This window comes from Apiotrichum porosum (assembly GCF_003942205.1).
Source record: "Apiotrichum porosum strain DSM 27194 chromosome Unknown scaffold_2, whole genome shotgun sequence".
NCBI lineage: Eukaryota > Fungi > Basidiomycota > Tremellomycetes > Trichosporonales > Trichosporonaceae > Apiotrichum > Apiotrichum porosum.
Genome location: NW_021167109.1, coordinates 2,333,517 through 2,360,272, shown reverse-complemented (window position 1 = coordinate 2,360,272; position 26,756 = coordinate 2,333,517). Strand labels below are relative to the sequence as shown.

Genomic DNA, 26,756 nt, shown 5'->3' with positions numbered 1-26,756 from the left:
CGCGTGGCCCACGACCCTCGCCCGCTCCCCGCCACTAACCTATCCCCCCCGACCAAGTGACATGGTGACATGGCATGGGTAGAGAGAGAATCAAAACACCAATGTCCAATGCGGGATCCCACACATTCATTCGAGATTTCGGGCGTTGTAGTGTAGACAGAGACAAGGAGCAGCAAGCGGTATGCATGAGTTTGACGACTGTGCGAGATCGGTACTGAGTGTTGAAGGTCTCGGACGACTTGATGGGCCATGTGCAATTCACAACGCTATGGCGAAGAGTGCAAGCGTATTTGTTCGAGAACGGTTATCCATATGCCCGGCAGATAGGGCTTTATCTCGCTGTGAAAGCGTGTACAACATACATCCAAGGATTCGGTGTCCCAGGCAACACCGTCATCGTCGTCCAAGAAGCGCACCACACCACCACTACTAATACTCGTCCGCGTTGACAAAGCGGACACGCGTGTTGTTGGCCGTGCGCATGAGGACGCCCATGTTTTCGTACTCGGTAATGGTGTCCATGAGCTGGTTCTCGGTGAAGCCCTTGGCCAGGACACGGGCACGGACGTCGACGATGGTGAGCTCCTCGAGCTCGTCGTCTTCATCCTCGTCCGACTCGGTGGCACCACGACGGCCACCACGGCGGCGGGCAGCGCCACCGCGGCCCGAGGCCATGTCCTTGAGAATGCGGAAAATCTTGGACGTGTCGGTCGTGTCCTCGCCCGTTCGGGTCTGGTGCTCGTAGAGCGACGCCTTGGAGACATCAATCAGACGGAGGGCCTCGTCGACATCGCCCTGGCCGACGACAGAGTCCATGCGGAGACGGGCGAGAGCCTGTGCGAGACGCAGCACACCAAGAAGGGTACGTGCCGAGACGTAGGTAAAGTTCTTGTCCTCGGCTTCGTCCTCCTTTTGCTGCTTGCGCATCTGGACGTAGGACGAGACAATGTACTCGCTCATGGTGGGAGGGACGATGGGGCGAATCTTACGGCACGCGGCAATGTAGTGGCGCATGAGCGTGGGCTCGATAGCCTCAAAGTCGAGTTCGGGTGCCTCGTTGTGCATGTGCACGTAGGTGACGTGCTGGGCAAGACGCTCGTCATCGTCACGCGTAGGCGTGTCGAGGATGAGGAAGAGAATGTCGAAACGCGAGAGAAGGGCAGCGGGAAGGTTGATGTTCTCAACCGGCGAGACCTTGGGGTTGTAGCGGCCGTACAGGGGGTTGGCAGCGGCAAGGATAGAGGTACGCGCGTTGAGAGTAGTAGTGATACCGGCCTTGGAGATCGAAATGGTCTGCTGCTCCATGACCTCGTGAATGGCGGTACGGTCCGAGTCGTCCATCTTGTCAAACTCGTCGATACAGCAGATACCGTTGTCGGCAAGAACAAGAGCACCGCCCTCTGTAAAACGTTAGTGAGAGTTTGAGAGGCGACACAATACTCACCGAGAACCATCTCGTCGGTGACGGGGTCACGCATGACAGCGGCAGTCAGACCGACACCAGACGAACCACGACCGGTGGTGTAGACACCACGGGGGGCGACCTTGGTAATGTACTTGAGGAGCTGCGACTTGGCCACACCGGGGTCACCCATAAGGCAGACGTTGATGTCACCACGAATTTTCATGCCGTCGCCGACAGTCTTGGTGACACCACCAATAAGAAGGAGAAGCAGGGCCTTCTTGACGTCCTCGTGGCCATAAATCTCAGGAGCAATCGAGTTGGCGAGGCGCGAGTAGAGGTTCTGGTCCTCCTTGAGCTCCTCAATGGCCTCCTCAATCTCAGGAGTAACCTCCATGGCAGAGTACTGCTTCTTGAGCTGGTGGACGTGCATCGACTCGAGGAAGGTGTCCTGGAGCAGACCGGCGCGCATGGCACGGAAGCCCGTGTAAGGGGTGGGGAGGAAGATACCGGTAATGTTAACCACGTCACCAGGGTTGACCGAGCGAGTGAGGGAGCCGTACATGTGGACGGTCATGGAACGGGGAATGTGACCAACGGGAACCTGGTCGGCCATCTCCTGGATCTTGACCTCCTGGAAGGGCTGGAAACGCGACATGCGGGTCTGCATGTTGAGGTTGCCGTTGGTCTGGTTAGTCTTGCACGCCTCGGAGGGGCAGGTGGCGAGAGGCGTGAACGACTTCTGAGCAACCTCCTGGAAGATTTCGTTTCCGCAAGAGTCACAAGTGTAGGCGTTGACAAGGAGGAGAGGCTTGACCTCGGACACGCGGGTAACGATACCGCGCACAGTGATGAGGTGGCCGAGGTGGCTGGCACGCACAGCGCGAACGGCAAGAACTTCCTTTCTGCGAGGGGCGCGGAAGTAGACGTTGAAACGACGCATGAGCTCGGGAGGGAACTGGGTCTCGTCGCTGTCCTCCTCGAGCTCGGCGTTTCTCCGCGCACGGTGTGACATCAAGATGTCGAGAACGTCGGCGGCGGCCATGTCAAGCGCTTGGTCTGGCTCGGGCTTGAGCTTGTCGAGGACATCGGCGAAGAGCTGGACGTAGCGACGCGTGTTGTTGAGAATGTTGTGGAGGAGCGACTGGTCCTCGGAGAACTTTTGCAAGTCTGCGAGGTCGACGACCACCTCAGTGGTCTGGCGGTTGGCGACCTTGCGCATGATGCGCATGTACTTGGCCTTGCTACGGCCTTCACCCTCGTCCATGTCGAGGTCATCCAGGTCCTCGAGTTCATCCTCGCTCTCGTCCTCTGCCGCCTCGTCATCATCGGCGGGCAACGCAGCGGTGCGTCGCCTGCGGTCGGGCACGAAGCGCGACACAAAGTCGGTAATCTTTTCTGCAAGTGGGTTAGCAACTTCGCGAGACGAGGCGCGTAACGGGCCATCAATACGCAGCACGAGGGCCAATATTGGTGTGGATGCGCTGTACGGTCTAGGAAGCACGTACCAATCTCCTCGTCATAGTTGATCTAAGAACCATCAGTACACAACAACATGGGACTTTCCAGCGACGCGACTCACAGGAAGGCTCGCGACTGGGAGCACTCCAACGTTTGCGCTTGCCATGGCGGGGCGATGGGAAAGGGCGGATAAGGATGGGGAAAGGGGAAGTGTCGCTCTTGTCTAAAGACTTGCCAGAGGAGGTGGATGGAATATGGGCGAGGCGTGGACACACAAGACGGGGTGATGTGTGGATGAAATGGACAGAGTGGAGATGCGCCAGATGAGAGAATGGCGGTGGTGGCTGGTCGCTTGATGGTGCGGATTTGGAAAGACGCGCGACGCGTCGAACCCTGACAATCATGTCCACGCTGACGTAATCTGTAGTCTGGGTCCCGCCAAACCACGTGCCACCCACATGCCACAACGGCCACAACGGCCACAACGGCCACAACAGCTACGCAATGCATTGTACAATTATAATGGCAGTTCGAGGGAAGCCGACAACTACTTTTTAGGTTTTTTTGCGGGGGCACTGTCCTGGTCCTCTTCATCCTTCTCGGCCTTCTCTTTCTTTTTCTCCTCCTTCTTCTTCAACTTGTACTTCAACTTGTACGCCTGCCTCTTTCTGGCTTCCTCAGCCCTGCGCTCGGGAGTCCATTTCGCCTCGCGAGCAATCTGGCACGCACGGATTTTGGCGTTGCGAGCCTTGCGCTCCTCGGGAGTCTTGCTCGCCCAATAGTTCTGGTGGTAGGAGGTGCCAGCGGGTTGCTTGTCTTCATGGCGTTTCTGGCGCTCTTTCTCCTTGGCCACTTCTGCCGTCCTACGAGTCGGGCTCCAGTTGGCGCGACGCGCGTTGCGTTTTTGGTTATCGAGATCATCCTTTGCACGCTTCCTCCTCTGTGGTTGTGCTGGCTGAGTGGTTACAGCCAGCTGTGTTGCAAATTAAACTGTATTGATAATTAGCGACTCGATAACCGGGGCTCCATAACCAGGGTTCGATTCGAGGATACGTGATAACCCCAGTGCTCAAAAAGTTACGGGCACTGGGCACGCGGGAGATGGCGTTGCAAACCATCTCTGCTGTGGCCTTCCCCGAATGTCCTAGGCTCAGAACATTGAACGAACGATGAGCTCCAGTCCCCCAGGCACCCCACACACTCTTATTGGTGTCAACACGTCATTGCCTCACCTTGGGCTTGTCGCGGCTCTGGTTGTTCTTCGTCACGGGCACGCCGTGCGGGGGTGCGATTGGCTTGGAGCTCTCGGCGGCGCGTGTTGATGGCAGTGCGCTCCTCATCCGTGCGGCTCTTGTACCGGTCCTGGAAGTATGGTTTCCTCCTATCATACCGCGCGGCCTTCAGGTCGCTGGGCAGAGCGGTATATGAGGCACGGCCAGCTGCCTAGCGGGCGGGCTTGTTGTCGGCGTAGTTGTTGTTCTCGCGGTCACGTCTCTGCTGACGCTGGGCGGGTGTTTGCATGGATCGACAGCGACATTGCTCAGCCAGATCGTGCTCACGCTCTTCACTGGTGCGTGCTGCGCGGTAGGCCCTCTGGTTTTCGGTCTTGTGCACCTGGTTGGCCCGACGGCGTGCCAGCCACTCCTCTGCGTCGTACTGGGCCACACCCCACACCGCTTGTTGGGTGGGGAGGCGATAGTTCGAGCCGCGGTGGGAGTCGATGAACCCCCACACGGGGCTGTACACATCACGAGCCACCCCTAGCCAAACGGTGAGCAAGGTCTTACAAACAAGGGTCAAGATGCGTGCGGCGGTGGCCTCGCCTTCACTGAAGGTACAGGCACCAAGGGAGCGGATGTCGAATTGGAACAGGGTGAACACATCGAAGTAGGACCCGTCGTGTCCGTAAGCCGACTCGCTGTTGGCAGTGATCCAGTGAGGTGTGCGTTGTAGTGGCCGATAGTTCGTCCGTGTAGACCTCCTTCCCTGGAGGTAGCTGACCCCATACTTTGTTCTGGGACATGGTTGATCTCGCGGTCCAAGGCGACACGTAGGCAGTGGCAGCCGTCAGCCGTTGGTGTGGCGGCGATATTGGTTGGCGAGGAAAAGCATGTTAACGACGGGCAGCAAGGACGAAGCCGACGTAATGGTGAAGACCGGGGGGACCGTGGTGGTTGGGACTTGTGCATGTCGACGATGGATGCATGTGGATGGGCGATGTGGAATGGATGGAACGAGGTGGTGAGCGTTAGGAAGAAGGATGAAAAGGTGAGTCAACTGTGAGGAAGGAAACGAGGGAAGGCACTTGACCGGAGATAAATGGTCGTCACTGAAACGGCTGGTACAGAGCTATACTCATCACGTTACTCTATGCAATCGCATCCTGATATAACTGCCCAGCACATTACTCCTTGATAGCAAGGCCAGCCACGTCTGGGCCGTCCTCGATGAGCTTGGTGACCTGGGGGCGTTAGTGGCGGGATCAAAATTCGTGTGGCGGTGGTGGGATTTTTTCCTTCCGTCCGTCTTTTTTCTTTCTTTTCCACCTCTTCCAACGCGTTCTGAACTCACCTTGCCGATTGCAACGGTGCGTCCTTCGTCGCGAAGCGAGAATCTTCCAAGCATCTTATAACTGTCCCACGTCTCGATACAGATGGGCTTCTCAGTCTCGATAAGAACCGACACGAGCATGCCGACCTTGGCGAACTGGGGAGGCTTCTTCGACTTGCGCTTGGTCTTCTTGTCGTAATAGTGCAGGAGGGCAGTAAGGGTAACCTCCTCCGCGAGGGTGTGGACGTGCAGGACACATGAGTAACCAGAGCAGATAATGTTCTTGGTCTCGATGATGGAAAGGTCGGCCCTGAACTTGGTGACCGCGTGGATGGGCTTCTGGGGCGAGGTGAGGACGAAACCGGGCGAAACGTCCTCGTCGCTCGTACCACGGAGACGCATACGGATGTTGTCGCCACAGAAGGCGACGTCCATCTCCTCCGAGGTCTCGGTGTAGATACCGGCCACCTCGACAGACTGCCTGTTGGGCATCATGAGGAGCGAGTCGCCCTTCTTGACACGGCCAGACTCAATCTTGCCCATAACCATGGTACCAAGCTCGTTGTACTTCTCCGAGATGGGAAGCATGAAGGGAGCGTTGATGTTACGGTCGAGAATCTCCATGCTATCGAGGTACTCGAGGAGGGCGGGGCCCTCGTACCAAGGAGCAAGCTTCTTGTCGACACGCTCCTTCATGTTCTGACCCATCTGGGCCGACACGGGGATGAAGGTGAGGTCGGTCTTGGGGTTGAAGCCAACCGACTTGAGGAAGGGCGAAATCTTTGTGCGGATCTCCTCGAAACTTTCAAACACGATCAGCGCCGTCCCCATCCAAAAAACACGGAAAACAAATAAATCACTCACCGGGCCTGGTCCCACTGGACAGTGGGGTCGTCCATCTTGTTAACGACGAGCATGAGCTTGTTGATACCGTTGTTCTTAATGAGCATGGCGTGCTCGCGGGTCTGACCGTCACGCTCGAAACCAGTCTCAAACTCGCCCTTACGGGCCGAGAGGACGAGCATGGCGACATCGGCCTGGGCGGCACCCTGGATCATGTTGGGGACGTACGTCTTGTGGCCGGGGGCGTCGAGAATGGTGTAACGACGCTTCTCCGACTCAAAGTACGCACGACCGACCTCGATGGTCTTGCCCTTGGCACGCTCCTCCTTGTTCTGGTCAAGGGCCCAAGACAGGTACCAGGTCTCGCGACCGGCAGCCTTGGCCTCCTGCTCGTACTTCTCCATGGTACGCTTGTCGACAGCACCGGTAAGGAACATGAGCTGGCCACCCATGGTCGACTTTCCGGCGTCGACGTGACCGGTGAAGATGATGTTCAGGTGCTGCTTGACGTTGGGGTCAACCTCGTTGCCACCGTAGAGGTCCTTGAGGGCCTCGGAACCGGCAGCCTGCTGCTCCTGGTGGATAGCGTCGGCGTCGTTCTTGGCCGACACCTTGGAGAAGTTGGTGGGGGTCGAGGTGCCCGAAGGCTTGGAAGAAGGAGCAGGGGAGGGAGCAGCCGGGGTCGAAGCGGCAGGGGTGGCGGCCTTCGGAACCGGGGCAGCGACAACCTTCTCAACCTTCGGCTCCGTGGGCTTGGGGGTGGCGGGCTTGGGAGTGGCAGCCTTGGGAGCCTCCTCCTTGGGGGTCTCAGCCTTCTTGCCAATGGAGAGCGAGGGGGCAACCTTGGGAGCACCACCAATGGACAGCGAGGGGGCAGCCTTGGGAGCACCACCGATGGAAAGCGAAGGGGCGGCCTTGGGAGCGCCACCGATAGAGAGCGAAGGAGCAGCCTTGGGGGCACCACCGCCGATCGACAGCGAAGGAGCAGCCTTGGGGGCACCACCACCGATAGACAGCGAGGGGGCGGCCTTGGGAGCACCACCACCGATAGAGAGCGACGGAGCGTTCTTGGCAGCACCGAACGAAGGAGCCTGGAAGCCCTGGACGTTACGCTGAGCGGGCTGGTATGCGCGCTGCTGGGGCTGCTGAGGCTGCTGCTGCTGCTGGTAACCAGCGTAGCCACCCTGCTGGTAGCCCTGCTGGTAACCTTGCTGGTAGCCCTGCTGGGGGTAGCCGCCACCGTACTGCTGCTGCTGCTGCTGGCCACCGTACTGGGCGTAAGGGTCGTAAGCCTGCTGCTGAGGCTGCTGGCCGGGCTGGCCTTGCTGGGGCTGGCCGCGGGGGACGAACGACGCTCCGGGGCGGAACTCGAACGCGCCTGGGTTGAAGGGGGGCTGGCCAGACATGGTGTAGGCCTAGTTTTGGAGTAGTGTAATGGAATGTAATCTGAGATGGACTCGCGAAAAGGTGGTGGATAGGTGGCACGGCGACAATGGGCAGCAGGGACACCGACGACAGAAGCGCTGCTCAAAATCTGAGTACACGTCATTTTTAACCTAATTGTGTGCCGATCATCCCTCTTTCTCTGTCCTGGTGGAAACGCGCACCCAGCGCACTGGGCGGCGCAACAAAAGTCGACTTGGTAGCGCTTGATTGTCACCAAAGCAAGTGTGCATGCGCCTCTCTCTCCTGTCCACACTCGCCCGTCCATCTCTCACTCCTTTTCACCGTACCCTCCCCCGCATCTCCTTTGTTCGCGCCATGTCCGACATTGCCCAGTTCGTCGCCGCCGCCCAGAAGGCCGACCCCGCCCTCGTCGGTGCCGACAAGGAGCAGGCTGCCATCTCCAAGGTCGCTGCTGAGACCGAGGCTCTCGCCAAGGACCTCAAGGTGAGGTCATGGTTGTTATAACACCCTCCTCGTCGCTAACAAGTTGCAGGCCCTCAACGCCAAGCTCACCCCCGTGACCTACCTCGTCGGCAACACTGCTACCACCGCCGACGTCTCGCTCTACTGCAACCTCCACTCGGCCATCGTGGGTCACATGTCTGCATGCAGAGGGACCTATGACTGACCTTACTCTCTCTCGCAGGCCTCAGCCCCCGCTGCCCAGCACCCCGAGAACCCCGCTGTCCTCCGCTACTTCCTCCACGTCCAGGACCTTGCCTCCGTCCAGGCTGCCCAGAAGGAGCTCCCCAACGCCTTCCCCGCCGTTGACGTTGACGTCTCGTCGCTCCCTGCCCCTGTCCGTGTCGCCCCCACCCCCAAGGTGAAGAAGGAGAAGAAGGACAAGGCCGCTGCCACCGAGGGGGCCGCCCCCGCTGAGGGCAAGAAGGAGAAGAAGGACAAGGCCGCCAAGGCCGAGGGCGCTGCCCCCGCTGCTGGTACCGAGACCCCCAAGGACGGCAAGAAGAAGGAGAAGAAGGAGAAGGCCCCCAAGGCCCCCACCGCCCCTGCCACCCCCGCCGTGCCCCTCCCCTCGATGATTGACCTCCGTGTCGGCAAGGTCCTTGACGGTGAGTTTTGCATGCGTCGTACCTTCTAACTCTCAGTCAAGCGCCACCCGGACGCCGACTCGCTTTACGTCGAGTCGATTGACGTCGGAGAGGCCGAGCCCCGCACTGTCTGCTCGGGTCTTGTCAAGTACATGACCGAGGACGAGATCCGTGGCGCCACCATCATTGTCGTGTGCAACCTCAAGCCCGTGACCATGCGCGGTGTCAAGTCGTTTGCCATGCTCCTGTGTGCTTCGAGCAAGGAGGGCAAGGACGGTGGTGTCGAGTTTGTTCTCCCCCCCGCGGGCGCCCAGGCCGGTGACCGCGTCTACTTTGAGGGCGAGCAGTACGAGAACGCTACCCCCGAGGCGACCCTCAACCCCAAGAAGAAGGTGTTTGAGACCATCCAGCCCAACTTCTCCACCCTCGACAACCTTGAGGCTGTCTGGACCGACCCCGAGACCAAGACCGTCCACCGTATCCGTACCAAGGACGGTGTCTGCAAGGCCAAGTCGTTCGCTGGCGCTAGCCTGTCGTAAGCGTGTGTCCACTGGTGATATAAAGTGGATCGTGTGAGGATAGGGTGATGAGGGTTGACGAGGCGAGAACCCCGTCCGGCAATGGTATTCCTGTCGGACGAGCACGTAGAGTAGATGCATCTGGGATACCGACCATTTTCCGTGCGAGCTCATGCTCTGCCAGTTGCCCATGTGATCCAGCGACCACTGATTTGAGGGACAAAGCGCACTCCTCGTTGTTGCCCCGGGTCATGGGTGCTGTCACTTGCAATCACTTGCCGTTTGCTGCCAACCAAATCCCCCAGCGAGGGACAGGTACCAAGATTTTCAGATGGTGAAGATTGCCACACGTCGGTGTCCTCTGCTCTGGACCTGGTGAGCGACGCTACCAAAAGGACCCAAAACTTGGATCTAAAAGGTCAATACAGCCGTTCAACCGCTCTGACGCGCGACGGTCGTGCGAGCACAGCGTGGGGTGCCGCTAGGCAGTTGTCAAATATGCTTATGTACGGGAGACAATCATCGACGTCATTGCCAGCGTAGCTCGTGCACCCACAGCCCCCAACCCTTCAGCCCTTCCTCGCGCGCTCCCTTGCCCATTCGCTTTTACCATGATGCATGCCCCAAGGGCGTATGTACATATGCAGTGAAATCAGATCCTTGGCAGAGTCCTTGGCCGAGTCTTAGTAGTATGGGGCCGGGCCCAGTGTGCGCTGAGCGGGAGCACGGGCAAAAGTTATATATTAAAAGAGGGCGGCAGCGTCGGCAGCCGAGGTGACGACGCCGGAGCGGGCAAAGGTCTTGCCCTGGGCCCACTCGAGGCCCTCGCCGCCGTACGATGTCTCGGGGGTGACCTCGACCTCGACGTCGTCGGCAATGGTGGCGCCGGCAGCGACGAGCCAGCGGCGCTGCTGGGCGAGCAGGTCGTGGCGCGAAGTCTCGGGGGTGTCGGCCTTGGCGCCCGAGGCGTTCTTGAGGCCCGAGAACTCCTCGGCGCGCGCGACCTCGACGACGGTGAGGGCGCTGGTGAAGGGGAAGACGTCAAAGACGAAGAGCTCGAGCTTCATGCCGTTGGGCTCGGTGGGCTTGAGCTGCTCGCCAGTGGCAATGTCGACGCAGGGGATCTTCTTGCGGGCAATGTGGAAGGCCATCTTGCGCTCCATGGCCTCGACCGACTCGAGGAACTCGAGCGTGTAGAAGTGGTTGACAATGTTGGCGGCCCAGAAGGCAAGACGGCCCGAGGCATCGGTCAACTCGGCCTTCTCGCGCGAAAGCTCAGAGTACTCGATGACGGCGTAGCCCTCGCCACGCTGGGCAAGGACACCGACCGACTCGGTAGGGATGGTCTTGCGCACGACCTTGGTGCCGAGGGCGGCCTTGCGCTCGAGGCAGCAGCCAATGAAGATGGGGTCGGCGACCTTGACCAGGCAGTTGTCGACGCAGTAGGCGTGGATGTAGGTGGTGCCACGGGCGCCCATGTCACCGAGAACGGAGGGCTTGCCGGGGGCAAGGGGGGCGCGGAGGGCGGCGTAGACACCGCCGTTTCCGTCGGGGGCGGTGAAGAGGCTCGAGGGCGTGGCGAGGAGGAGCTTGCCCTCGTTCGAAAGGGCGGGAAGAACACCTGCAGGCGTCAGCGACTATTGTAAACAAACAAATCGACACGTGTGGGCCGGATTGGGGGCACGTGTTGTATTTTTAGGCGTCCAAAAAAACACAGCCGCCGGCCAGTGCCCCCAGTGCCCCCCCCCCCCCCCCCCGTTGCTGCGCCTGCGCCGGCCACTGCTCAAATGTGTTGTATCCGTCTCACTCACCCTGCTCGAAGAAGATCACGTCGTCGCGACGGAGGCCAAAGTAGTCCTTGCTCTCAAAGTAGGCGGTGGTCTCGGGGCGCGTCGGGCCCGAGGTCATGACGTACCAGGGGATACGGACGGCGTCGACGGGCTTGCCGGTGGCCTCGGCGGCGATGGTCTGGAGACGCTTGATACGCGCGGCCTGGTACTCGAAGAGGGAGCGGTGCGAGGGCAGCTTGATGTCGTACATGCCCTTGGGCGAGCTCGAGCCCAGACGCGAGCCCTGGCCACCAGCCATGAGGAGGACAGCGACCTGGTTGCCAGCAATGGCCTGGAGGCCGATCTCGCGCCAGCGAGCCTCGTCAACGGGGTTGTTGACGGCGGTCGCACATGCGCTCTGGGGGAGGGGGGTGACCTCCTCGGGGCGGGGCGAGGGGGAGCGCGAGCGGTCGAGGCCCAGGAGGTGGGCCGCGGGAGGCTGGAGCGACGCCGACTCGAGGGGGATCTCGACGTCGGGAGTGACGGGAGCCTCGGCAGAGACGGCATTCTTGTAAATGCGGTTGACACGGGCGACGTCAATGCTGGCGAGCTGGTCGGCAAACTGGGCCTGGTCGACGGGCGACAGCTTGTCCCAGAACTCGAAGACGTGGCCCTGGCCGGCGCCCTCGTACGTGGCGCGCAGCTCGGTCACGTCGAGGGACGGTGCGACCTTGCTGCCATTGACGCCGCTGGTAGCGGGGATGGCGGTGCCGTTCTGAACAGTCATGTCGTCAAGGTGAAGTGGTGGAGGGAAGGGAGAAGTCAGAGTGTGGGGTGGGGGTTGTGGAGCAATATATGGGGAGGGGGGTTGTCGTGAAGGAAAACACGCGACTGTGCTTTGATCGTTCGAGGGTGTGGGGGTTTGTGATGGTGGAGGTTGGGATCGACGGAGTGCGTGCGATGCTGTGCCAAAACGAGATGTGTATATGTGTTTTGGGCGATGTTGGGACGCTAGGCGGGGATGGGTGGGAGGCAGTGTCCGGTGTAGAGTAGCAGCAAGTGTCCGCGCGCGCAAGAGAGAGAGGGAGATGAGGAATTAACGAGAAGACGAAAGAATGGAGCGGTGGGGGCGGGGAGACGATGTGGCTGTGAGAGATTGAAAGGTATCTGTCGGTGTGTCGTCGTAAAAGGCGCTGCAGGCTGGAACAAGGGAAAAACGAGGCTGGCCGGAGGATCCGGGCACCCAGGGCACACAAGCGGGGGAAAACAAGAGACAAGGTGCAAGAGAGGGCGGACGAGTGCGACGCGTCAAACGACGACAGTGCTCTCGACCAAAGAGTGCGGGGTGATAGGTGTTGTGCAAGTGTGTGAGAAGAACAGATGCGAGAAGCAATGGAAATTGAAGAACAAGGACAGACAAATAGCACATTCATCCTCATCAGAGGTGGCTGGCTCGCTGGTGGGAAACATGGTCTCGTCGGTGCAGCGATCTCGAAACGCCCACAGCCGAGAGCCAGCGACGGGCCAGCGCGCGCCAGGCGCCCAGGCGGACACGGCTCGCACGACGGCGGGGCGGGATGAAGGGGGGGTTTCAGGCGATCAATAGGGCAGTGCAATCAGTGGTCACGTCATAGCCTAATTCACGTCCAGCGGCCTCGCTCTCTCCAGCATTCTGCATTCTGTCTGTCTCGCTCTCTCTCTCAGAGCCCAGAGCGCAAGAGCCTTGGAGCCTTTCACGGCTGTCGCCCAACGCTACGGTACTGTTCAGCTGCCGTCTCCGTCGTTCTCGGCGGGGCGAGTCAGAGTGCGTGCGTGCAATGTGTGCTTTTGGAGCAGAAAGCTTGGCACACGGCTGGCTGGCGGCATTTTTTTTATTCGGGCCCCAACTCTCATAGCGGCTCCTGGATCTCCAGGGGTATCATCCTAAAGGATACCTGAGGCAAAACTAATGACTGCCTTCAAATCCAAATTCAAATGGAGGGTGGAGAGGGGTTTCTCTGCAGGCGCTCCAATGGTCGAGACGAACTAGATGTGGCAGCACCGATAATGCAACGTGCTGTATTGAAGAGAAAGCGTTGACTCGCTCAGTACACGCCCAATGGCATGGGAACTCGGGAAGCCAGAAAGAAGCTGTGAGCGCAATACCACGGGAACACCGGAGGCAGCAGCGCAAGAGCCGCTTTAAGCTTCATCCAAAAACGATCGGAATCGAGGCGCCTGGACCTGGCCTGTTGGTGGCCTTTGGTGGAGCCTGCGTCTAAACCACGGTCAAGTTACACCTGACACACGTCTCCATAGAGGCTACGGGAATGGCAATGCACAATGCTGGAAATAAACTACAGAAGGACGGACAGAGAGAAACATACGCAGACCAGCTGCGGCGTACACACTCGGGCAGCGGTCTACTCAAGGTCATCAAACATGTCGCGCTGCTCCGACGGGCGGCGTGGCGTGATGGTCACGCCGCCAGCAATGGCCGACACGCCACTGTCGCCGGCCTGGTTGGCGAGCAGCTGCTCCAGCATCTGCTCGATACGCATCTGCCGCGCCGCCATGTCAGCGATCTGGGTCTGCGCGCCACTGTCGACATGCGACTCGTGGGCCTCGAGGAGCTGGGACGCCGTCTTGAGCTTGCTGTCGCTTGGTACACGGAGGTTCGGGTTGGGCGACTCCTTTGGCTTGAGGCGCGGTGATGCCGCTGGCTTGATTGGCGTGGGCAGCGGCCTAACCGGCTTTTCTGGCTTGTCCGTCGACTTGTCTGCTGCCTTTTCAACCGAAGTATCCGATGGGAAAGGGGTTGACGTGGGACGCTGTTCCGAAGGCAGTAGACGAGTTCCAGTCGGTGGCGAGGTGATTGACTGCGCCACTCCTGAAGGGGCAGAGGATGTGACAGAGGACGCAGGCGACGACATTGCAAGAGCTGCTCTGGGCGTGAGAGGCGGTTCGTTGAAAGTAACACGAGCAGCAGGACGTGGTGACGGCGTCGCGCCTGCGTCGCTGCCAGCCGTGGGGAAGGGGACTCGCGACGGCTTGGCAGAGGTCGGCGTCCTGGGTGAACTGGCTGCGGGTGTTGACGGTGGGTGCTCGTCGATGGGCGTGACGCTGGGCCGAGCTGCCTTTGGGACGGTACGCTCCGCGAGGGAGCTGACGCTCAGACTGGTGGAAAGCCCAGCTGGACCGGAACCAGGAGCGACAGCTGCACCACCAAAGGACATGCGGTTGCGGGCGCGTGGCGAGTGACTTAAAGCCCCCATCGAAGATGACACGGGCAACGATCCAACAGCGGCGGTGTTGCGACGAACTGGTGCCGAGAGTTGATCCACAGCGTGACGAACGAACAGCTGAGCAAGAGGACTGGGGCCCATGACAGCGCTGTTGCGCCGAGCCCGCGCAAACGGTGGTGCAACAGGTACCGTCGGTGATGTCGACGGTCCCGGTGGATGGTGAATACCGGCATGCGCATGGGAAGCGACCAGAGAACTCTGACGACGACGAGCAGCGTTAAACGATGTGACCGGCGATGCGTGAGGAGTGTTGTTACCAGACTGGTCGAACGATTCGTCCATTGGCGACAATGTGACCTTTTGGGCGATGGTGGGGTGGTTGTTACCCTCTTCCACGTCCGATTCCTCCCCTTCATCGTCATCGTACAGTGCGCACTCGTCGTCGTCGTCCTCGTCATAGTCGTCGTCCCAGTTCTTGTAGGCTGTACCAAACTCCTCTTCAATCTCAAAGACGTGGGAAACGTCCATGCGGGTACCAACAATGCCCTCAAAGCCGGTGGCAGCTGTGATTTTGCCCACATAGTGATCAGCAAGGTCACAGATCTGTTCCCACAGTGTCTCCTGCTGGTGCTGGTACGTGTGTCGTTCGTATAGGGCAATTATAAGGAGGACGGGCAGGTTGGTAGCGCGGATCATCAAAACGTTGACCTTGTGGAACCAACGCGGATTGAGCACAAAGCTGAGCGGGTAGAGGACGAGGACAGCGAGGATGTTGAATGGCAGCTGGTAGCTGAACACCGAGTCGGCCTTGACTCCCTCAATCGTCGCGACGGCCTTGCGGAACATGGACTCGGCAGCAGCGTCGGCGTTGATGGTCGCAAACGTGTTGCCGAGAATCGCCACGCAGACGGTGAGGAGAAGCGTGTTGGATAAGAAGCCATAGACCACCATGAGGACTGGGCCCATGTACTTGTTAAAGGTTGTCGACTGCTCGAACCCAGTCGCGTCTAGACCAAAGTAGATTTCCAAGAGCCACCAGCAGATTTGGGACAAGGGGTGTCTGTAAAGTGAGTCATATGTCGAAAGTGGCAGCTACTCACTCGCCGCGTCCGAGAATCATGAGCGCGTAGACGAATCCCAGGAAGCAAAACATGCCGACACTCATGAGGACTAGGGGCGTTAGCTGCAGGAGTAGAGGCGTTTTGACTCACAAAAGAACTCCACTAGCATGGAGCGAATACTCAGAATCATGAGGTTGTTGGCGAGGGTCATGAACGCAAATCGGGGGAACATTAGAACGGCGCCTGTGTGGTCAGTTTAGGGCGCTATATGAAGAACTCACCAATCGCCAGTACGTCGGCTCCTTCCGCAAGCTTGGCGTGGTTGTGTGTAGACAGACCAATCAAGCGCAGCCCCAAGTATACAGCGAAGATGATGACAAAGACCATGTCAAAGCCGTTGACCAGTGAACTATTGAACACTGATGTTAGATCAAGACGGATGCGGGGGGATACCCACCTTTCAAGCCGTGTTCGCGGATGGCGGCCAGCTTGTCAAGCGAGAAGGCGACGGCGTAGATGGCAAAGATGATCTCGGGAGTGTTCATGTATTCGATCTGAATGTTCTCAATGGCGATGATGTAGAGGACGAAGAGGCAGAGGAAGTTGGCATACTCGATGATGGCACGGATCTTGGGCACTTTGAGACTGGAAGGTCAGCTCAGCTGCGCAATGAGCAGTTAGTTAGCTCACCGGTAGTGGTCCAAAAGCGGCGCCTTGTGGGGGTTGTACATCTGAATGGGACGTTTCTTGTAGTTCTGAGAGGTCAGTAGCAAGCACTGATGCAGGCCTCACATCCTGGATTAGAGCGTGCGTGCTGAGAGACGAGTACACAATCTTGCCGGACCAGATTCCCTCTGCGAAACCGTCAGACAAAGGTCGACGTGGCTAGCGCCAGTATGTACTCACCAATGACCTTTTGGCAGGACGGGGAGCGGATGAGACGCTTGGAGGTCGAGATGATAGCCATCTGTTGTCAGCTGATCATCCGTCCACGTAAGCTCACCTCCATGGCTGTTCCCGACCGGCCCAGCATTTCCTCCTCGCCATCGTTCTGGACGCCGATGACAACGTCCTCGGGGGCACCTTGGAACATGGGCCAGGGAGTGAGCAGCACGGTTGCGAGGTGCAGACTGCGCTCCGACCACCCTCGCAGGACGCGGATTGCGAGGATCTCGCATAGCGCTGCGCGCGACTCGGACAGCGTCGAGATGGAGAGCTGGCTGCTGTCCGAGGTGAACTGGACCTTGTTGAGAAGCAGGCAGAAGACTGATTCGTTAGCAACACTTGGGTGGAGGCAAGGCGCGTGCTCAGCACGAGGGAATGCGAGGAAGGCGAGAGGCAGGAAGCACCCCGCACCCCCAAGAAGCCACCCCACCGGCCCCACCGAGCAGCGACCGCGTGTCGGCCCGCTGCTACCAGGGGGCGCAGTCCAAGGCAACAGACGAACGCACCAACGGAAGGGTTCCGACGCAGGAGGTACTTCTCGGTAAGAGGTCTGTGTTGCATGTCAGCTACGCTGGAGCGTCTTGGAAGTATGGCAGCAGCGTACCGGATGATCGTGTACGTCGAGTCTGGCGCAAGGAGCTGGTCGACGGTGAGCGGCGTATCTGTGCATGGTGTCAGTGACGCTGCGTCTGGGCGGGCCCCAGTCCCAATTGTTTTGACGGGCGGCGCGCGGCGCACGCACCAATATGCGCCACGACGTCGAGGCGGATTTCATGGATCAGTGAGTACACTGGCACCTGGGAGCGTCAGCGGGTGTAGCATGCATGCACCGTGGCTCCTGGACCGCCCCCCAGGCCGCAGCATGTGTAGCGAGTGCTATCGTCGCTTGGGTGCTGGCTGGCGGGCCACTGCACACCGTCACTGTTGAAACGGCGGTGCGATCACGGGTGGACCAGGGAGGATGGAGGAAGACCTGCTGAACGTGCGTGGGGGTCTGCCCTGTTCCCACCGAGCTGGCGGGACATGTATGTACGTACCGTGCAGTACTGCTCGACTGTGAGGTCTGCCAACAGTGGCGTGGACTCGTCCACACCCGGTGCGGAGGCCATGTTGGCGGGAGATGGTGAGACCCAGTGGTGGGTAGGCGAGATGAGTGGAATGCAATGATGGGTTGGGTGGCGGCGCGATAACAAACGGGTGTTTCTGATCCTGATGGCCCACCCCCCCCCCCGGGTCCATCCACCCGAGGCACACTGGGCCAAATGTGCCAAACCTATCTCACAGATACCCGGCCCGCCCGCTGCCTTTCACAACCGACCACGCATGCTGCGCTCGTTATCGTGTTCTCTACGGTGGACAGATACATTGTATTATTCGTGTTTGTGAATGCATAGGCGTGTACTTGTACATCTCCGACCTCGCGGTTACATGTGTTTGGGGTTGAACCGTGTATATAGAATAGACATCCGGGTTCTTTGCCACTTCTCGCTTGTCCTTATCGGCGCTTTCTCTCCTGCGCTTCCTTTTTCTGTTGGTCTTTTTCAACCCCCCTTTACGCGGGGACACGGCCCCAAGCAACGTCCCTGTCCGGTGCACGCGGGCTGACACGCTCGCTTTTCTTGTCACCAAGAGCGTCGCGCAGCGGAGGCAAGATGACACTGGCCATCGGCTCGCCCTTGACGCGCACCGGCGAGCGTGAACGGCCGCGCGACGACGCTGGCCTGACCTCGCGGATCTCACCACGGGGGTCGCGGTCTACCTCATGGGACAACTGACGTGGCTCGTCGCGCATGTTGGAGATGGAGCCGTGCGAAGAGCCGTTGGAGGCCTGGCGAGCGTGGATCTGGGGCGGCGGAATGGCACGCGGCTCGGCGCTTGGATAGCGGGCGGCCGGGTGGGGGTGGGGCGACCACGAAGGCATGCGCTTGGGTTCGGCGAGGTCGCTCGGAGGCGGGCGTAACTCGGGGGACCTGTTGTCGACGACAAGCTGTGGTGGGCCGTGTTGGCTGTGTGGACGCCCGGAACTGGTGGGGCGGGACGAGTACGAGCCCTCGCGCGGTGGGTACGCCTCACGGTAGTACTGGGGCGGCGGTGGGTGGTAGCTACGAGGCGGCGAACGGCCACGGGGATCATCACGAGGGTCGGCACGGGGGTCGCGGGGGTCCATGGGATACTCGCGGAGCTCACGAGGGTCGCGGGGGTCTCGGGGGTCGCGGGGATCCCGCTCTCGCTCGCGCCTGTCAAAGTAGCGTTCATCGTATCCCCGGTACTCCTGAGGCGGCATCGGGTACCCAGCATGAGGGGGCGCATCGTGGCCTCGACTAGGTGCAGGAGGATACGGCGGGTAGTAGCGGTCAGGCGGAGGGTAGCCGCGCTCCTGTGGAGGGTACATGTCGTACGGGTGTGGTGGTGGTGGTGGCGGCGGCCTGTGCATGTCATACGCCTCGTAGTACGGAGGGTAGCGACGGTCGTAGGTCGGCTCACCAGCGTGGCGGGCATCGGGGTGTCCTGGAGGGGGAGCAGGAGGGTGGGCCATGTGAGGCGATGGAGGACGGTACGATTCTGGTGGGGGAGGGAATGGCACCGCCGTTGCCGTCACTGGTGTGCTAGGACCAGTGGCCGCTGGGTGATGCGGCGGTGCGTGGGGGTGAGAGTGGGGGTGGTGAGGGGGGAGGGGAACATGAGATGAGTGGTGGCTGTGAGGTGTTGGTGGGGCACGGCGGGATCCATACTCGTCACGACGGCTCTCCCAGTCGGGCCAGATGCCTGGAGTGATCTTGATGTTGGCAAGGTTGGGCAGCTGGTGAGGAAGGGGCAGAGGGTTGGCACCGTCGCCCTGCGGGTTGCGCTTGGAGGAGTATGCGACCACATGGAACTTCTTGACCTTGCCGGTGACTGGGTGTGTCATGCTGGTCGAGTAGGTCTGCTTGACAAGAGGTTCTGGGCGGCGGGGAGGTGTGGAGCCAGACCCCTCGACACCATTTCCGTAGTAGCCCTGCTGCCCGTAGCTAGGCGAGTCTGGTCGTGATGGGGGAGGTGAGATGGAATCCGATGACCTTTTGGGCGTGAGCTTTTGGGGCAGCAACAACGTTAAGAGGCTTACTCGGTATAGACGAGGAAACCGCCACCTCCAACGCGGGACGCGCCCCAGCGGCGACCGTCCGTCCAGCGGCGCATGTTTGTCTCCTCTGCATCGTCAGCAACGGGCTCCTTGTGCATGCTCATGCTCACCTTCCTCCCAAACCCAGACAGTGCCAGGCCGGATCATTGAGCGTTCATGGCCTGTCAGACGACGAGTTACGCGCGGCACAAGACCGAGCCGGACTGCCTCGAGAATATGGATGCTAATGTTGGGGTCAGCCTCTGGTGGATCCTCGTCTCCTCTTTGCTGATGCGACGTACGCATCGGCTGGCGACTTTAGAGCACAGATCGCCGCTGGTTGTTGTGTCGATGATGATGGGTACATGGTCATTGGGGATCGGTGGAGAGAGGGGGGAACGCGATGGATGAGGTGGTAGTGGTGATGGTGGGTGCTCTTGTGCTGGTGGTGGGTGGGTCTGTCTGTCGGTGGATCGGTGGGCGGGGAGGAAGGGGAGACGCTCTCTCTCTCTCTCTGGTCTGTTGCTCTCTGTCTCGGGCTTTGTGCCCAAGGTTGTCGGGGTGCACTTGCGGGCGCAGCAGTGCACGGTTGTGTGCTGTGCGGTGTGTGTGTCTGCGGCCAAGTGTGGGAGTTTGGATGGTGTCAAGGGCCAAAAGAGGTGTAGGGAAACACAAGAGACTGTGAGACTGTGTGGTGAATGTTGCTGACAGACGGGGGCGGGGCGTGTGGATGATGTGAGAGAGATGGGGGGGCAATTCTGAGATCGGATCGTTGAAAGGAGAGAATAAGCTTGATACGAAAGGAACGTTGACAACACGGGGCGGGCGGCGTGGCCCTCTTTGTGTCTCAAAACGTCGTCGTCCTCCGTCGGCAGCTGCGTGCTGACCGCTCTTTGCGGTCTCAGTTGCGCGCAACGCTCATGGCCGTCCCCCCCCCCCCTCCGTCTGTGCCTCTGTGCTTGGCTGTCTGGGCGACCTTTTGCCTTTATTACGGCACTAAACGAGGCTTTGGGTGGCGGCCGCGCTCCTTCTTTTTTCCCCAACTGCGCATGCGTGCATCCAGGGGAAACGACTAGTCGATGCGTTCCAAGGCTGCAAGCCCACATCATCGACACACGACACACTCTGTCTGGGCTCGGGGGGGCAGGGAGGGAGGCTTGCGATGGATGCCCCTTTGGCCTCTGCTGCTGCTGCTGCGGTGCCGCAACGTGAACCACGACTGTGCCGCCGCCGCCCGCGAAAAGCCTCTGTTTGCGGGCCTGCAAAGCATTATCCGTTAGAGACAGAGCCCTGCAGCCATTTTTGCCGTAATCGAGCTTGCCCCCTCTTCCTCTCTCGCTGGTCGCCTGGCGTGAAGCATAATGACGTTTCTTGTGCTGGTTGCAAGATCTGGCCCGTCTCACCTTCGCGTAGTCTCCTGTTCCACTCCCTCTGGCTGCGCTCCCAACATGCATCTCCAAAACGTCGCTAAACTGCCTCTAAGCTATCTTGGACCCCTAAGCCGCCCCACATGCCCCGATGGCTGCGGTCCCGCGGACGCCATCGCAGCTAAAGTGTGTCGTCCCCTAGGACTCGCCAAACCATGTTGCACACCGCCCGTGTGCCAGAATAAACCGCACTTGACAGTCATACTGCGCATCGTTTTCTTTTCGTTTCTTTTTTGCTTTTTTGGTGTCGAGCTGGCTCCAAGGATAGCGACGAGTGTGAAAGAGGTCAAGTCTCCCTGGCTCAGCTGGCTGTTGCACTCAAGCCTGAGTGACACCCCCCTCCCCCCGTGTACGATCTTCCACAGCCTCTCCCAGCTCTCCCAGATTTGTCGGCGGCATCTGCGACAGTCACTGCACGCCACATTAGGCTTGGCTCAACTCCCGCCGCCGCTAACAACGGAAGCTGGCGCCTGACATGCATACCCAAACATGCACTATACTGCTGCCGTACAGCATATACGCAGTAGTGCTGGCACCCGACTGGAACGCGGAGTCGTAGCCCCTGGGCGCGCTCTGGTGGTCGGCAGGCAGTGTTTGGACGTTGTCCTCTGATCCTCTGGCCTCTGGCCTGTGGAGAGGAGATGCTGCGTTGTGCTTTCCTGTGGCCAGTGGCGAGGCGATGGCGACGGAACTGGGGATGGCTAGGGTCCATGACCTCCGGAACGGGCTTGGTGGCGGTGGGGCTGGGCCTTTGACGGCTGTGAAGGGAGAGGTGTTCCGCGGGTCTGACCTGGAATGGACTGTGCTGTTGCTGAGCATATGGCATGCAAAAATACTCTGTTGGTGAGAGGCTGTGGCTTGCGGCGTGGTCTGTTCAGTGGCATGGCAGGGGGTGCAGGCGGTGAGCACGGGCAAAAGCTTATGGGGTGGGGGCCAGAGGCGCAGCCGCCCAGGCAAAGGTCCCCTCTCCCCCCAAAGGCCAAAGGGCCACGGCGGCGCGGTAGATGATTAAGTGTATCATGCGTATATACGCAGCAGGTTGATGACGAGATCTCGAGGGCCCGATCCCTGAGATTAAAGATCCTCCCCACCCCAGGCCACAATGGCTGTTTTAGAGGAGAGCACTCGTCGTTCGTCGTCGTCGTCTACTTCCGCGGCCAAGGCTGCGGACAAACACCACGACCCGCGCACTGCAGAGTCCGCAGGCTCTACAACACAGCACACATATCATGCTGCACATGACTTGCAGCACAAAAGTTGTTGTAAAACAAAGACGCTGCAGTTCACACAGCCACCCCCCGCTGGCAGTTCCAACGGGTGTCATTCACACGTCGTCGTTGCCTGACCGCGCCACTGCCATTGCCAAAACCCACACTATTGATGGCGGCAACGCGACGCGACGATCCAGCAAATCCAGCAGTACCAGAGCCCACGCGGCGACGGGGGTTCACGAGGCACCTGGCCATTCTGGATCTTGTCCACCTGGAGCAGCACCGCCCCGCCGCAGTCGGTGTATGTTTTTTTTACCTATGCGACGGGGCCTGAAGACTATCCGTCAGACGTCATGGTAACTGCTGCAGCTGTCCGCCTAACATGGCCCGTCCCTTCCCCTCCTTTCAGGTCCCAGGTTCAACCGACGGGGGGTGTCAGCGTGTACTTTGGCCACATGGCTGCACAATACGCTTGGTATGTACACTGGGATTCATGAGAAGAAAGAAAAAAAACTCGGTAATTGTTGCCTTTTGGAGCATCGAGGAATCAGGCATATGTGTGTGTCGGTATGCTTACAAAGGGTCGTGCAGCCGGCGGTGGCCAGCCCCCCTCGAGACCGCGATATCCTGCTGTTCCGCCGCCACGTCCGGCGCCACACAGTGTTCGGATCCTGTGGCTCTTTATTCTGTTCTAACCCTTCGACCTACGGAAGCGAAAGGGCCTCTCTGCATGCCACGCCCGCCACGCTTGGCAGTCATGTTCCCTTGTACAACTGGTGCCATCCCATGTATTTTTTTTTTTTTTACTGGGAGGGTTGGGGAGCGAGGCGCAGCCGAATATGCGCGTTTTTTTTTTTTTTTGCGAGTCGCAGCAGCAGCCATCTTCCGGCCCGTATTCGCTGTCCGTGCAAACCCACCACACTCTGAGCCTGGCCCGAACGCCTGCCAAGCCCCGGCCCCCATGGTCCACACCTCCGTCGGTACCAAGCTTCCAAGGCAACGTGCTGCGGGATGTACTACTGTGCACGCACCGCGCGCGGGGGGTAGCAGTGCACACAAAATACGATCGAGGGTTCCTGCTGGTCGTCCCGGCGGCCGTGCGTGGCCCGTGATGCCCGGCATATGCATGTCGTTTGTTAGTCTTGGAAAAGGGTACAGCTGCGAGGGGGCCATGGCTACACCTCGCAAGCCACCTGGCAAGCTGGCAACCTACAACACTCCAACATGCTGAAACTGGAAGGAGTTGACATTGAAACGACGAGGACAGCGGTGCACCCTCATTGTGCTCATCGTGGCACTGGCTGCCATAATGGATGCTGTCAACCTGGGGTGACGGCGTGACTTCAAACTTGTACACACTGGAGGGTCTGTGACGCCTCCCAGAGGCCGGGAGACAACCCCTTCGCTGCCCAACAAGCCAACAGCCTTGGCGCCGACGTGGCGAGCTGGCATCGCAGTCTGCGAGGTTGAGGGTGAAGGGAGAAGAAAAGGGCCAAAACGCGAGCATTGCTTTTAGAACTGCCTGCGTCAAGCGATGCAAGATTGTAGGGTAGTCCCATTTGTCACAGCCACACTCTCACCCCTCTCTCTCATCTTTCTGTCAGCCGCCGGGACGACAGGATCTCTGTGACTTGGTCTCTTTGGACGACGTGTTCACCTCCGTTGGTGCCCCCCCCCCATGTCGCCATGTCTGGCATGTCGACATGTCTGGCCATGGCCACGTGTCGCATGCCGTATTTCAAAGGCCTTAGCGTCTCAGACACTAGGTGACCACAAGCGCCAGTTAACCAGTCGCTTAATGGCTAGCAGCCGGTGAGTGTTGCATTAGCGTTCCCAGTTGGAGCGCGCTTGTAACTTTGTAACAGGGACGAAACTGTGAGGCGAGGAACCTTATCGCCCATGTGGAGCAATGTCCCGCCAAAACGAGGCACGTCGCAACGCGTGCACCATAGTGAAACTGCAAGGGGTTTGGGAGAATGGCCAGGTGCCAGCGACCGGAACGTCCCTCCCGTTGGAGTTGTGCTAGTTCATGGCACCGTTGGGGCCGAGGTCCTTGGCTTGGTATATTTTGGAGTGTATGCATGGCCCGTTGTCCAAGAAACCATGTGCCACACAAGGGGGTGGGTGGGTAGTGAGATGCTTTCGACCACGCTGCCTCCGACGCCAAATAAACTACTTCCTAAACTATATCGACATCTACTCGGCGACGTCCTGCACACCCGAGTAAACCTCGAGCTTGCCGGCAGCGCCAGCCCAGTCAACGTTGCCCTTGACGAGCTCGTCGACGGTCGAAAGCACGTCGTCGATCTTGCCAATGTACTGCGAGGTGGTGTCGCGCTCGCGGATGGTGACAGTGCCGTTCTGGACAGCTGTGCGTGTGTTAGCAACATGTTTCTCTCGTCCGCGCTCTGGGTAAACCATATCACGACAACGCGACAGTATAGCTGCACGTGGAGGGATGTAACGCATGCCGATCGGTAAAGACATCCTTCAATGTCCACCCAGACCACGCTTTCGGTGCGTGGAGCGATTGCAAGCACTATGCCTGATGATCTCGATCATTGTCAAGCAAGCATCATTTGGCCCTGGTCTTTTTGGGTTCCGCGCCCTCCGATGCACATTGGGGACAAGTCTCCGGCCAAAATTAAGAGCCGCACACAGGCCCCACAAATCCCAGAATAATACCGGCTGCAAAATCCCAATAACAACACTTACTGGCAAAGTCGACAGTGATACCGAAGGGGGTACCAAGCTCGTCGTTACGGGCGTACTTCTTGCCGATGGACACGCTCGAGTCGTCAACGCGCGACGCAATACCGAGCTTGCGGAGCTTGCGGGTAAGCTCGTAGACGATCTCGGTGAGCTTGGGGTCGTTGGAGATGGAGACGATGAGGACCTTGATGGGCGCGACGTTGACGGGGAACGAAAGGACCTGGCAGGGGTTAGCGACTGAACGCGTTTGGAGTGTTGCCACACTTATTACTCACACCACGGGCCTTGTCCTGCTCACGAGCCCAGTACGAGTGCTCGAGAAGCGAGTAAAGGATACGGCCGATACCGAACGAGGGCTCGATAACGTTGGGAGTGAAGTCACGCATGTGCTCGGTGACAGTAATGGGGTTGATCTTGACAAGGTCCGGAGTGACCTCGTAGACCTTGCCGTCGGCGCACTTAACGCCGGAGACACCAGCCTTGTCAAGCTCGTCCTTGAGGCACTGGAGGCGCTCCTCGTCGAGGCCAGTAATGGTGTTCCTGATGGTGGCGGCGTCCTTCTTGAACTTCATGCCAAAGGCCTTGGCGTCGAACTGGACGTCGAGCTTCTCAACGACGCGGGGGGTCTCGAGACGCTGCTGGACACGGAGGGGCTGCTTGGTGCGGACCGAGTGGACAGTAAGGTCGTATGCCGAGCGGTCGGCGCAACCGACACACTCGATCCAGCCGTACGACGACTGGATCTCAAAGTCCCAGCAGTCGGCGGCGTAGTGGGCCATCTCGTTGGCCATGTGCTGACGGCAGCGGAGACGCTTGGGGTCAATACCAATCTTGGTAAGGAAGAGCTGAGTACGGCCGAGGAAGTAGCCGAGAGTCTCGTTGTCCACGATACCCTGACCAACGGCGTCGCCAACAGTCATCTGGACAGTGTCGGTGCGGCCCTGGACCTGAATGTCCTTGGCGAGGAGGGTGAGGACAACGTCCTTGACCTCGTTGAAGCGCGCGTGGCGCTTGTCAAGGGGGTCGACGTAGTGCTCAATCTCGGCCATGGTGAACTCGCGGACACGCAGCAGACCCTGGCGGGGGGCAATCTCGTTACGGAACGAGCGGCCAATCTGGGCCGAGGCGAAGGGGACCTTGCCGTTGTTGAACTCGAGGAGACGAGCAAAGTTGACAAAGTGGCCCTGGGCAGTCTCGGGACGGAGGAAGCCCTTGATGTGGCCAGTGGGGCCAATGTTCGACTCGAACATGAGGTTGAACTCGACGGGCTCGGTGAGCTCGTTGCCAGTGGTAGGGTTGGTAATGTTGAACTTGCGCACAAGCTCGCCAAGCTGGGGGCCGGTGTAGTTGTCAATCTGAGCAAGAATGCTCTCGTACTCGGCAACCTCCGAGTCCTCAAGCTTGACAGCAGTCGACTTGACCTTCTTCTTCTTCTTCTTCTTGTCGTCCTCCTCCACGACCTCGTCCAGCTTGATACCACGAGCCTCCTTGTCACCCTTAAGGCGGGCCTCGAGGACAGCCTCAACGAGGTGGTCGGCACGGTAAATCTCGCCGTTCTTGCTGTCCTTGACCATCCAGTCGGCGAACCTGGTCTCGTTTAGCTACAGTTTCTCCAAGACACGACACCCAGCAAAGTCTCTCTCGCCACTCACTTCTCAACGTGGCCCGAGGTCTTGAGCACCTCGGAGAGAGTCATGATGGTGGTGTCCAGCTCGAGCATGTCCTCCTCGATGATGTAGTGCCTGCGCCACTCGTTGAGGACGTTGGCCTGGAGAGCCGAACCGGTAGGTCCATAGTCGTAAAGACCAGCGACACCGCCGTAAATCTCAAAGGCGGGGGCGAAGAAGAAGCGGCGGGTGAGCATCGAGTCAAGGTTGCCCTTGTCGAACTCGTGAGCCGACTTGTTGACGGTAGCGGCGGCCATGGCTCTGGTTGCTTTTGTGGATGCGGTGCGAGTAAATGAAAGAGGGTAGGTGGTTCGGGCAAGCGTGCGTGTCCAGGAGCTACACAGGAGGCTAATGGGCATGTATCGCGGGCT

The 26,756-nt window shown here is 59.5% G+C and overlaps 8 protein-coding genes across 8 annotated transcripts; 1 reads left to right on the top strand and 7 right to left on the bottom strand.

The window, feature by feature from the left end:
- Window positions 1-429: 429 nt before the first annotated feature.
- Window positions 430-3,029, bottom strand: MCM7 (Mcm2-7 hexameric complex component; the record flags this gene model as incomplete). The annotated part of the gene is made up of 4 exons (XM_028620486.1): window positions 430-1,400; window positions 1,445-2,800; window positions 2,911-2,932; window positions 2,985-3,029. The coding sequence occupies 4 exons, from the start codon at window positions 3,027-3,029 to the stop codon at window positions 430-432; spliced, it is 2,394 nt and encodes a 797-aa protein (XP_028479458.1).
- Window positions 3,030-3,410: 381 nt separating this feature from the next.
- On the bottom strand, window positions 3,411-4,203 carry EHS24_004943 (uncharacterized protein; the record flags this gene model as incomplete). Its single annotated transcript, XM_028620485.1, has 2 exons — window positions 3,411-3,818; window positions 4,096-4,203. The coding sequence occupies 2 exons, from the start codon at window positions 4,201-4,203 to the stop codon at window positions 3,411-3,413; spliced, it is 516 nt and encodes a 171-aa protein (XP_028479457.1).
- A 103-nt stretch (window positions 4,204-4,306) lies between these two features.
- SUP35 (translation termination factor GTPase eRF3) lies at window positions 4,307-7,662 on the bottom strand (the record flags this gene model as incomplete). Its single annotated transcript, XM_028620484.1, has 3 exons — window positions 4,307-4,870; window positions 5,435-6,215; window positions 6,278-7,662. 3 exons carry the CDS (start codon window positions 7,660-7,662, stop codon window positions 4,307-4,309), a joined length of 2,730 nt encoding a protein of 909 aa, XP_028479456.1.
- Window positions 7,663-8,017: 355 nt separating this feature from the next.
- On the top strand, window positions 8,018-9,290 carry ARC1 (G4 quadruplex nucleic acid binding protein; the record flags this gene model as incomplete). Its single annotated transcript, XM_028620483.1, has 4 exons — window positions 8,018-8,146; window positions 8,196-8,291; window positions 8,349-8,772; window positions 8,809-9,290. 4 exons carry the CDS (start codon window positions 8,018-8,020, stop codon window positions 9,288-9,290), a joined length of 1,131 nt encoding a protein of 376 aa, XP_028479455.1.
- A 722-nt stretch (window positions 9,291-10,012) lies between these two features.
- Window positions 10,013-11,825, bottom strand: UAP1 (UDP-N-acetylglucosamine pyrophosphorylase; the record flags this gene model as incomplete). The annotated part of the gene is made up of 2 exons (XM_028620482.1): window positions 10,013-10,890; window positions 11,081-11,825. The coding sequence occupies 2 exons, from the start codon at window positions 11,823-11,825 to the stop codon at window positions 10,013-10,015; spliced, it is 1,623 nt and encodes a 540-aa protein (XP_028479454.1).
- A 1,615-nt stretch (window positions 11,826-13,440) lies between these two features.
- On the bottom strand, window positions 13,441-17,377 carry EHS24_004939 (uncharacterized protein; the record flags this gene model as incomplete). The annotated part of the gene is made up of 13 exons (XM_028620481.1): window positions 13,441-15,322; window positions 15,363-15,432; window positions 15,474-15,566; window positions 15,605-15,742; window positions 15,781-15,968; window positions 16,014-16,078; window positions 16,116-16,177; window positions 16,230-16,266; window positions 16,327-16,589; window positions 16,775-16,818; window positions 16,873-16,930; window positions 17,011-17,065; window positions 17,306-17,377. The coding sequence occupies 13 exons, from the start codon at window positions 17,375-17,377 to the stop codon at window positions 13,441-13,443; spliced, it is 3,027 nt and encodes a 1,008-aa protein (XP_028479453.1).
- Window positions 17,378-17,820: 443 nt separating this feature from the next.
- On the bottom strand, window positions 17,821-19,741 carry EHS24_004938 (uncharacterized protein; the record flags this gene model as incomplete). Its single annotated transcript, XM_028620480.1, has 4 exons — window positions 17,821-19,324; window positions 19,372-19,456; window positions 19,500-19,612; window positions 19,671-19,741. 4 exons carry the CDS (start codon window positions 19,739-19,741, stop codon window positions 17,821-17,823), a joined length of 1,773 nt encoding a protein of 590 aa, XP_028479452.1.
- A 4,461-nt stretch (window positions 19,742-24,202) lies between these two features.
- On the bottom strand, window positions 24,203-26,642 carry GRS1 (Glycine--tRNA ligase 1, mitochondrial; the record flags this gene model as incomplete). Its single annotated transcript, XM_028620479.1, has 4 exons — window positions 24,203-24,375; window positions 24,722-24,938; window positions 24,994-26,305; window positions 26,371-26,642. 4 exons carry the CDS (start codon window positions 26,640-26,642, stop codon window positions 24,203-24,205), a joined length of 1,974 nt encoding a protein of 657 aa, XP_028479451.1.
- Window positions 26,643-26,756: the final 114 nt, after the last annotated feature.